This window comes from Gekko japonicus, unplaced genomic scaffold (genome assembly GCF_001447785.1).
Source record: "Gekko japonicus isolate JY-2015 unplaced genomic scaffold, Gekko_japonicus_V1.1 scaffold13, whole genome shotgun sequence".
Taxonomy (NCBI): domain Eukaryota; kingdom Metazoa; phylum Chordata; class Lepidosauria; order Squamata; family Gekkonidae; genus Gekko; species Gekko japonicus.
Window position 1 is genome coordinate 2,165,709 of NW_015172553.1, and position 10,461 is coordinate 2,176,169.

General features: G+C 46.9%; 1 protein-coding gene across 1 annotated transcript in view; it reads right to left on the minus strand.

Annotated features, from left to right (window-relative positions):
- Positions 1 to 10,461, minus strand: part of ADD2 (adducin 2) — a 72,211-nt gene that overhangs the window by 18,964 nt on the left and 42,786 nt on the right. Inside the window, exons 2-5 of the mRNA XM_015421093.1 lie at positions 6,847 to 7,058; positions 4,782 to 4,917; positions 3,442 to 3,593; positions 508 to 588 (exon numbers count right to left, since the gene is read on the minus strand). Of these exons, the coding sequence (XP_015276579.1) occupies positions 508 to 588; positions 3,442 to 3,593; positions 4,782 to 4,917; positions 6,847 to 7,029 (552 nt within the window). The 5' untranslated portion in view covers positions 7,030 to 7,058. The remainder of the gene's footprint in view (positions 1 to 507; positions 589 to 3,441; positions 3,594 to 4,781; positions 4,918 to 6,846; positions 7,059 to 10,461) is intronic.

The window sequence follows — 10,461 nt, forward strand, 5'->3', positions numbered from 1 at the left end:
ACAGGTGTCTATACATTTGTCCCAACAGCTGTTCCTTGGGGTCATTTCTGGTTGACAAAATGGCATGAATGGGATGCTTAAATCCTCTTCCCCTTGTGCCATGGTCTTGATCGGAATAGGTCCCTCACATGCCTGAGTTTTAGAGAAAATAAAATGCCGAGCACTCATTCATAAAACTCCCAGCATCTTGTATCAATTAGTCCCTGTTCCATAACAAAGTGGCACAGCTTAGCTCTTGTTAGGGCACCATCAGCGGCCAATTCTGTGGCGTGGGCCTGGGAAGGTGTTCAGAGTCATTCCATCAAGGCACAAGGGCACTTGTACTAGATGTTACAGAGGAAAAGAGGTGGGAACTTGGCTCAGGGCTGCCATTTTCTTTAGCATCCCCAAGGCATCCTCGGAGAAGATTTAACGTTCATGCGTGGAAGTACCTCCCCACCCGTGCTTAGATTTCTGGAAACATAGGCAGAGGTGCTCAAGACGGAGCACTGAGTCCTCTATACTCACCAACGTAGAAGCGGTGACTTCATGACAGGAAAGACCTACAGGGCAAATCAAGAAGTGGTCCTGCTCTTTGCTGACCCGTAGCTGCCAGGGGAAAATAAAATAGTTTATGGTCTAAGTTCCCTTTCTCATGGGATCACTTTCCCCCCAAGGATTACTAAGGTTGGAACTAGATGAGATGGGAAATGTGCCATCAGCAGCTATACATCTCTTTTTCCTCTCCCCTCTGGAAAGGTCTGCAAAACACATGATTTGACATTATGGTGCTCTGGATTTCTCTATCCCTGCAGGCAGCAGCCAAAGTAGTGTGGAGGAGGGAGCGAAAGCTTGTAGCACTGAGATGACACATCATAATATGTGTAACTAGAAGTTACCCTGAAAGGAAGGGGAAGGAGGAGATGTGGGACGGATGGTTTCAGTGCCAGCCACGTGTCTCCTGTCATGTGTAGTTCTGGCCTAACAGTGCTCATGTAGCCCTTGAGGGGGAAAAGTGGAGAACAGGAGCAAAGACTTCACCTCCCACCCCCCACCAATGCAGAATTTTTTTCCTTGAAGGATGCACAGTTCCCCCTGGAGTGTCTCTACTTTAAGGGTCAGGAGAGCAGGAATTGCTCTCTTTTTGTATTCCTTTCTAGCATTTTAAGTTTGCCTAGTCATGCAAGCATGACCATTGACCTCTGGGAGCTGTCTCAAAATCATGACCTCTGGGAGCTGTCTTCTGCACAGTGGGTCCCTGCCTGCAGCCCCTTGATCACGGGTACCTGAGCTAGTGGGTATGATCACAACAGACATAATTCACTGCCGTAGGCATGCCTACAGAAGTACAGAATTGGGCCAGTGAGCCTGGCATGGAAAGACATCCCCTGTGTTACATTCACACATGACAGTCCGGGATCACGTTCAAGAGAACATTTGCAGCAGAACCCAGGATTATCGTGTCTTGAGATGTTATTGTACAGGGTATGGAGTGGGCTCCACTCAATATTTCCAAATTAGATATTTTCTTAGGCAGGAATTTGGGGTATCTCTATGAGAGATTAGACTCTGGCAGAATTATTGTTAAACTCAAATGGTAAAATGGTTTTTAAAAAATCATGTTTCAAACGGGCAAAGATATCCCTACAAGCTCTCATGGGCCAGAGTTACAGGGCATAAAATCTGTTAGGGTATGGGAAAAGTTTTTAGTCTAGTAAAGAGTTCACAGTTTGCTTGTTTCTGAGAGAGATATAGTATAAGTATGTATATTAGTGGCATTTAGTTACACAGAGATTACATAAAATCTTTAATTCCAATAGGTGCAGATGTTGGAAATGTCAAGATGGAAACTCGGATTCTTAACAAATGTGGCGGACATATAGAGATGTCCAAGTCTCTTAGGGTCAAGTTGCTAGAACTACTGTGTAGATAAGAAATCAAGTGGGTTTTAATTTAGCAAAGTTTATTTTTAATCACTACTGGGTGAACTATAGGCTGGAAAAATAAGCTTCTAATTCTGAATTTGCTAGTTGCAGCAAAGACTGTGAGCACTTTAGAAGAACACCATTCACTGAGCGGCTATTCAAAGATCTGGATTTACTGAAAACAGACATGGACAAAATACATTAAAGGAATGGTGTTGATTACAGCAGAAATGTAAAAAAACAAAACAAAACCAAAAGGAGAGAAAGACTTAACTCACTGCTACATTCTATTGCCTCTATACTATATGTGAAGGATTTTCCTTGGACCAGGAAAGGAAGGTACACAATTGGATTACCATTTAAGACATATGTACCTAATCAAAGCAGAAGTTTATTCTAAACTGAGGCCGCTTAATCATATCTCTGCCTTGGGTTACAGATATTAACCATAAAATAATTTATATTTGGTCCAATTCTCAGAAACTATTGTATTACGACTTGTAATGTCTGGAGCTAATGTGCAATAGATTATGCTTGGCCACTGAAGAAGGCCATTTGGTCGAAACGCATGTGGTGAGGGTCGCCCCATATGGTCTATGTTTGAGATTTATATATGACTTTATTCTGATCTGAGGCTATCATTTGGGCCTATAACTGTTTTTAACCTTATTGTAATAAATACATGTATTTTTGTATATTTGTTTATAACCATGTCTTTTTGTAGAGATATCCAATTATTTCTTCAACCTACATACAGCAGAAGTATGTCAGAGACACATTTATGTACTTTTGAGGGGGAATGCCAGTAATGTGGTATACAGTCCACCTGAAGCACGAGCAAGAAAGACAGGTGATTTAGTGTTTTACACACCGATGAAACATATCTCTCATTTGCCCTGGAAAGACTGGGAGAAGCTGGGCTCACTCCACAGGGGAAAATGCACGGTACATTATGTATGCAGCCTAAAATGTGGAGATAGCCATGAAATCTGGAAGTTAATTCTGTATTAGATCTGCCATAGGTGGCTTCATAAAAGAAGAAGACAAATTAACGGTGGGGGCTATTATTGGCCATGGCTACTAAAAGCTATTGCTGTCCTACCCTGCTTGTGAGCTTCTAGAGACATCTAACTGGCCAGTCTGGGAAACAGGATGCTAGACTAGGTGGACCCTGGGCTCGATCCAACAAGGCTCTTCTGATGTTCTTGATTGCTTTGCTGCAATGTCATCTTTCAAAGCAACTGCCAATAAGATGTGCCCAGCTGCCTGGCTCCAGGCCAGCACATGGCACATTCCCATGTGCCTCCTGCAATAGCCAATCAAAAAGGGTATAGCTCTTCACTGGATTTGACTGTTTCTCTGCATTTCAACATAAGTGTTACTCTATCTGTATTTTTAAATGGTTGCTACTTGCCTGAGGGGATGAGGTAGAAAGGGATGAGGAAGAAACATCTTACAAAGCAGGATGGTTAAAGAAATCTGGTCTTAATTCTGACCTGGCCACCAAGTGAGGCCTGAGCAAGGAGAGTTCTTTTACCGTGACGTAAGTGCTGCTCAGCTGTGCCCAGCCATAGAGGTCCAGCAGTCGGTAGACGCTGCCAACCTTGCAGCGCATGAGCCTCTCTCCTTTGGCCAGAGATGTGGAGTCGGTGCTGTGGAGGTCGTTGATGGGCATCACTGTAGAGAGGTCTGCAGAAGAGAGTTAAGCAGGGGCTTGCCCTGAACATGGATGAATAATTTGTATGTGGTGCAGTCAGGGAATGTGGGCCACACCAGGAAATCCAAAGGGCGTGATAAGGCGCCTGGACTGAGCTAGGCCTCGGCCTGATCCTACAAGGCAAAAGTGTCTAACTATGCCAGGCAATAGCAGAGCTGGGAAAGGAACATGTGGTTCGTTGCGAGCCCTCGTTTATTTATTTATTGGAACATTTATGAGCTGTCTTTCTATCTTACTGAACTCAAGGCAGCTTCCAATGTAAACAGAACGATAGCCATAACAATACAACCCCCCCCCCCCAATTTAAGACAGCCAATAAGTAGAAAAACTAAATTAACCAAATGTTGTCCGAAACCATCCCATTATTCCCATTACCAGGTTGGTAAAATTTACAGCAAGTTAACTGCCAGCATATGAAGATTTACAGCAAGGACAAAGCAAAGAGGGGCATTCCTTAGGCCAAGGCCATGTCCTTGCCAGTTCAGCTATACCCTACAATGGGCATCACAGTGCCACACAACCTGGACGGAGATTCTGCCTAAAGTAGGAAGGCCTAACCTGCCTACCCTCAGGGGCTATAATGGCTCTTCGCATGCTATGCCCTGTCTACACCACTCTATTTGGATACCACTTGTAGCAAAAGCAGTCAACTAAATGTAAAAGCACTCCCCTCTGGCCCCAGAGCCCAAAAAGAGGGAAGAAGAGAGAAGCAGATGGCCAGGTGTGGAGCAGCTGTGGAGCGCGACCAGAATGCTCAGGGCAGGTGAGTGTCACAACAGGAAACCAAGGATTTCATAGACATGAATGCCAAGAAAGCCAATATACCACATTCAAAACTTCAAAATAGGGTTTAAAATGGCAGTTCAGCCCCACACCCATTCCAGTTCTGGTGGAGGCCAGATTAGGGGAGGTCAGACAGGATACGGTAGAAAAGGAAGGGGTGGGAGCTGCCAGGATGGATAATGGTATGATGGCCAGGAGGTTGGCATCTGTGTCTGATACACCCTGATCTGTGAGTGAGGGATAGTATGAAAGAGGGAGGAAGAGAGCAAGAAGGTGGGATAGGAGAGAGAGGACACGGTCAGAAGCCTTGAAACTTCAGGACGAGTGACCAAACATCTTTCAGTGGGATCGTTTGCCTCCTCGGGATGCCAACATACTCAGCGGTGATGGGGGGAAGACGGAAGGAGCAGTGCTGGCCATAAAATCTGCAATCTGCCGAAGGGCCCAGATATTGGAGTTGTTTCCTTTCTTCATCTGCTCTTGGATGAGGCTCTCCAACTCCTCCCTGAAAGACTGAAAAACACCAGAAAGACACTGAATGATCGAGGCTTCTGCAGCTGGATTCCCTTCCTTTGGAGAAAAAAAACTGCTCCAAGGCTTGGCCCTACTGATGGCAGCACCACTTAGGGTCAGAAAGGAGGCAAAGGGTAAGCGGAAGGATCTAGTACCCTAAACAAGTGGCTTCCAGATTTTGTGTGTGTGTGCATGTGTGTGTGGCCCTCAGATTATTATTGGGGGGATCCTCAGTAAGTAGATTGGCAACTGCCCACTGCAATTGGTCTTTTACTGTAATATGCTTCTGTAGGGGATTATTAGGTATGCTCTAGGTGCACTCTCTGTTAATTGGGGGGGAGCACACAATGAGGACCAACAGGCCTGGCCACCACCCTGCATGACAGAATATGTGCACTAGAACACACTCTTTAGAATCCTCTGCAATGTGCCAGTGGTCTGTCACAGGCAAATCTTTGTGGAAAGAGCTCTCTGAAGACAGAAAGCATGAAGGCATGAATGAGGAGTTGGATCAACCATCTTCCACCTATATGCCTTTCTCCTTCTCCATTTGACGTGCCTCCTTGATTGTTTGGCATACTCTTTGATCCATTAATAGCCATGCAAGCTGTTACTGTACAGGCATCAGCCCCGCTCATGTAGTCTTAGAAACCAGCAATGGGTTTTCAGAAGTGATTAAAAGATTCCTTCTTGCTTGATAATGATAGAGGGCTAAGTTGTGTTAGTCAGTAGCCTCAAGTTAAAACTGGAGTCCAGTGGTTCCTTAAAGACTAAGAAGAAAATGAAATTCAAGCACAAGCTTATGCTGGAATAAATTCTGTTAGTCTTTAATGTGCCATTGGTCTTCGGTTCTTCCTGCTGGAGACATCCTTTTCGGGTGCTTCCAAAATGTTATTCCAGCAGGGTGCAAAAGCACCATTCAGGTATTTATGGGAGGACTGAATACAGCAGCATACCTGCTGCACCTGCCCCTTTAGCAGAACTTCAACCTGTAGCAGGTACTTTATTCCTTCATTTTTGTTGCTCTTCCTGCATGGTTCTCTCTTGCCCATTTCATTCTCACAACAGCCATGTACAGTTGGCTAAGCTGAGACAGTGAATGGCCATTCATCTCTAGTCTACAATCTAAGCACTGTGCCACACAGACTCTCTGTTAGCACCACACCCGGTACGCATGACAGCCACCCCTGTTCACTGAATGCATGGGGACATCGCAATCACCTTGTCATCTGCAGGCATGCAGAGGAAGCGGCTGTGCAAGCTCTCCTTCTGTGTGATCAGCGACACTGGTTTGGAACATCGCTGATCCCAGGGAGGGAGAGTTTACACAGCCTCTTCCTCCATGTCTTTGCCCAAGTTGCAGACGACCCAGCGGCTGTGCAGAGGCCGGAGGTGGGGCCAGCGCTTTCACTCCTGCTCTCCCTCCCTGTGCATTCAGTGGACACTTGGGGCAGTTGTGTGCACCAGGCTTCTGTTAAGTGAGGGCTTGGCCTGGACATCACCACTCAGCTCTGGGAATGACAAGGAAACAAGACAGGTGAGCAAAGAAGCCCCTCGCACAACAGTCAGCCCAAACAGATCACATGTTAGTGCCTTCCAGGCGGGGCTGCCAAACGGAGTCAGCAGGACAAAATTCTGGGAGCCTTGATCACCCCGAGGGCCCATGGAGCCAGGCAAGTCATGCGATTTGTTTTCCTAGAGTGCTTGGGTTATGTCTGGGCACTGTGAGGTGGAGGCCCAGAGGGGATCTTGGCTTGGTGGCGTGAGGTGTCTCTTGACAGCTGCCATACATACAGGCCACGCTTGTTTACTGTTCTGGGCAAAGGAAACTCTGCTGTTCTCGTTAACTCTGCTGTTGCCACCCCCACTGGCCCAGCTTGTAGCTGGTTCACCACCATCACCATCACCACCGAGTTGGAAGGTACTTACAGGGCTTTGCAGAATCATGGTGACTCTTTTCTTCTGTTCCATCAGGTTGAAATCCTGGCGGAGGTCAGCAGCCATGTTCCTGATGCGCAAGTACTCGGGGTCATCTTCTGAGAACTGGTCAAAGTAATGCTGACCCTGGGAGGGCAAGGAGGAGACTTCCTCGGGGATGGTTTCGTTGCTCATCTTGCAGTCTAGAGTTTGCTTTGGGGGGCCTGCAGAGAGACAGAAAGGCTCCACTGGTCACTGTCTTCCCAGTATCAAAGTTTTGGTAACATAGCAACACTCCAGTGGGAGGCGAGCAACTTTTGAAAAGAGAATTCAATGTGAAGCTCAAGAACACAGCTGTTCTCCCATGCAAAAGAGGGGAAGTACGGCAGTGCACGGGGATCAGGTAGTGGTGTAGCAGGGTCAAGCCCTGTCCCCCACTGGGTGGCTCAGCTCTCACTGCCAGTTATCCCTGCACTGGGCTGCTGTATGTGTGCCCATGCTGAAACCACTCTGCCCATCAGAATAGGGTTGCCAAGTGAAAAAATCGCAGCAGTGGGGGCTTGCAGCTTGAGCACAATCAATGGGGCAGGCCTGCTATGTTGCCCGAGTGCAAAAGCACGTCAGCGTCTTGCTTCCATCGTGTTTTCCCTCGGATGGCCGTGGCCCTGCCCCCAGCGTGCCCGGCGTCGTCACGTCACTTCCTGGTGACGTGCACGTGGGGGTGGAGTTTCCCCTGGGGCCTGATCCGCCGGCGGCAGGGAACAGGCCTCTGGGGCGGGGGTTTCCCCGCCCCCCAGGAAGACTTGGCAAGCCTACATCAGAATGATGGATATTTGGCTTGGTGTGAATGGCAAACTGTGTGTAGAGGAAAGGCTTGTATCATTGCAGAGACTCCTACAGGGACACAGCTTGCATCCTCCCCCCCTCCTCAAGGTCCCTGATGGCAAAAATCTGGCTTTTTCAAATGTGGTAAGCAAGCACTCTCCCCAGGTGATCCCACAATGCAACTCTTTCCTGCTTCCTCCTTCAGGAATGCACGGCAGCCATTTATAGACACATGGAGCATCTCCTCCATCACAGGGTTAAAGTAAAAAAACCAAACTGTTATATTGTCCTCTCTGTGTTGCATTTTCTCTTTTTTCCATAGGGATCTGTTTTCAAATTTTATGACATGTTGTCCAACAAAGCCCCCCCTTCCAATATTTAGCAATGAATGCAACAAAAACAGCTCTTAGCAGCACTAGGCGGATTTCATACCCATCCAAGATGACAGAAATAAAAACAGGGTGCAGGTTTAGTCACGAGCAATTGCAGCTTTAAGGGCCCCGAGCTGACAGAAAGCCCCTGCCTAAATTATACACTGCTGCTACTATTCCCTGTTCTTAGCAGTCATTAGAGCTCATGTGTTTAATTACAATCAATGGGGCAGGCCTGCTATGTTGCCCGAGCGCAAAGGCATGTCAGCGTCTTGCTTCCAGCCAGAAAAGGACAGGTGCCCATAAGCAGAAGCTGGCCTGAGGAACAACCTCACACAAGACTCCAAGACTTGCAAATAAGTACTTGTCTGGTATCCTGCGGTGAGGAAGACTCTCCTCCAGGCAATCACCTCCAGGGTAGCACAAAGTGTACCTTTCAAGACTGAACTACAGTGCAATATTTCAACTGCCGGGAATCTGTTCGCTAAAGAACAAGCTGCTCACTGTCCATTACACAAAACTACTTTTCCACATGCAATTAACATTGGTGAAAAGCCCTTGGAAAGTAATAGTGCAATACTGCAAGCTAGAAAAGATACAAGAGGAAGGGGGAAACTTACAGGGAAAGGACACTTGATGGAAGGCTAGGAAGCAGCAAAGCTTTCCAGCCTGTTTTTCCTCTTTGCACACCTCTCCAGTTTCCTGTGTCCTTCTGGGGCCTCAAGTACCCTACTTGAAGGCTTCTGAATTTAGACAACATGATCCTCCTCCAGCTACCATGTTCCAAACCCAAACACCACAAAGGCCTCTTCCATCCATTGCAAAACAGAAACACTTTCCCCTGCCTCCCACTCGCACAAAACAGTGGCATCATTCCTGTTGCCTAGTTACGCAGATGTATCAGCCACCTAAAAATAAGATCTGCCTGGAATTAAAGCGAGTTGGAAGCTAGAAGAGGCTTCCTGTGGAAGGGAAAAGGCTCATTTAAGGCAAGGAGCAAATCTATTGGTGGCACCTCACAAGACTGGGTTGGATAACTGAGGACACTTAAGGGAATGACCTCACCGGTCCTTCACAAAAGAGAGACTGCAAATCCCTTTCTTGTTCACAACCTTCTCTGGCAAATACTCCCCGAAGTCCACCTGTATGGCTCCTCTATGATCTGCCACCCCCCTCTTTCACTGCCACATAAGCACCATTTTGAATTGTCTTTGAATTATTTCCCTTGTAGTTTTAATTTTTTTGTAAGTGGTACAAGACTAGCAATAAAATGTTGATTTAAATCCACCACATGCAAGAGAGTGCACAGTAATGCCTCCCTGCAGCTGCAACTTTATGCTGCCTTCTCCTGCCACCCGGGTGGTTTAAACTGGACAGCTGGAAAGGTAGCCCAGTTGGGATCATTGTGCCTGTAGGGAGCCAAATAGATCCATGCAGGAACAGCTTTGCACTGCCTTCTCCTATTGCTAGACTCATGCTGCTTGTAAAACTAATTTAAAATGTAAAACGATGCGGGGGAAAGTAATCAATGGAGCTTGCACACCGATGAATGGCAGAAGGTACGAGTGGGTGGACTGACTTCGATGTGGGCAGGGGAGTCACCTTCGAGGGGTGGCAATGGGGTGGGTGGGGGGAATCCAAGGGATTCTGTATACTTTTGAATTACCTTCAGCTTCAAAATGAAGTAAGGGGGAAATCAGCACAAAACCACTCTCAGAAAACCCGGGGAAACAGTGGCTTGAAAGCAAACTGAGCACTGAAGGGGGGGATCAATGCAGAATGAAAAAGAAAACTCAACAGAAATGCACAGCAAAAGTGAGGGGAAACATGCGTGCATAATAGGCCTTACAAAAGCTTTACCCCCTACAGACGACTCTAAAAATAGGGTCTGATTTAAAAGCACTTGGGCACCCCATGTTATTCTTGCCAAAATATGGACAAATTGCTGTCAGGACCCACAGCCAACAACGAAGTACACGCATTCAGGAACAGTAATACTTTTATTGCAGAGCTATAGATGCAGTAACATAGGCACTGTTAAGAATGGCGGTGGCCCCTAGGGCATAATAGGATATAGGGTATTCGTATGCACCCTCCCCCACACAGCATTGGCCAATTAGGCACCCTCCCGCGCGTGGGATATGACTTATAGACCGTTAGATAGCTGAAGCTGAGAACGAACACTCTCCCACGGCACCTAGGCCGATTCCAGACACTACAACACACTCCTGCACATCTGTATAGATAAGCGTTTCGGCGCACAGCAGAGACAGCACAGAAAGGAATGCAGTAGCAATTAACCTGAAAGGAAAGCAAAAGCAATTAACCAGACACAGACCAACCTCCCCAGCCTTCATGGCAGCATAGCTGACAATTGCATCCACAATAGTTTTCTATGGACATATGAACAATGTAACAAAATTATGGTTCA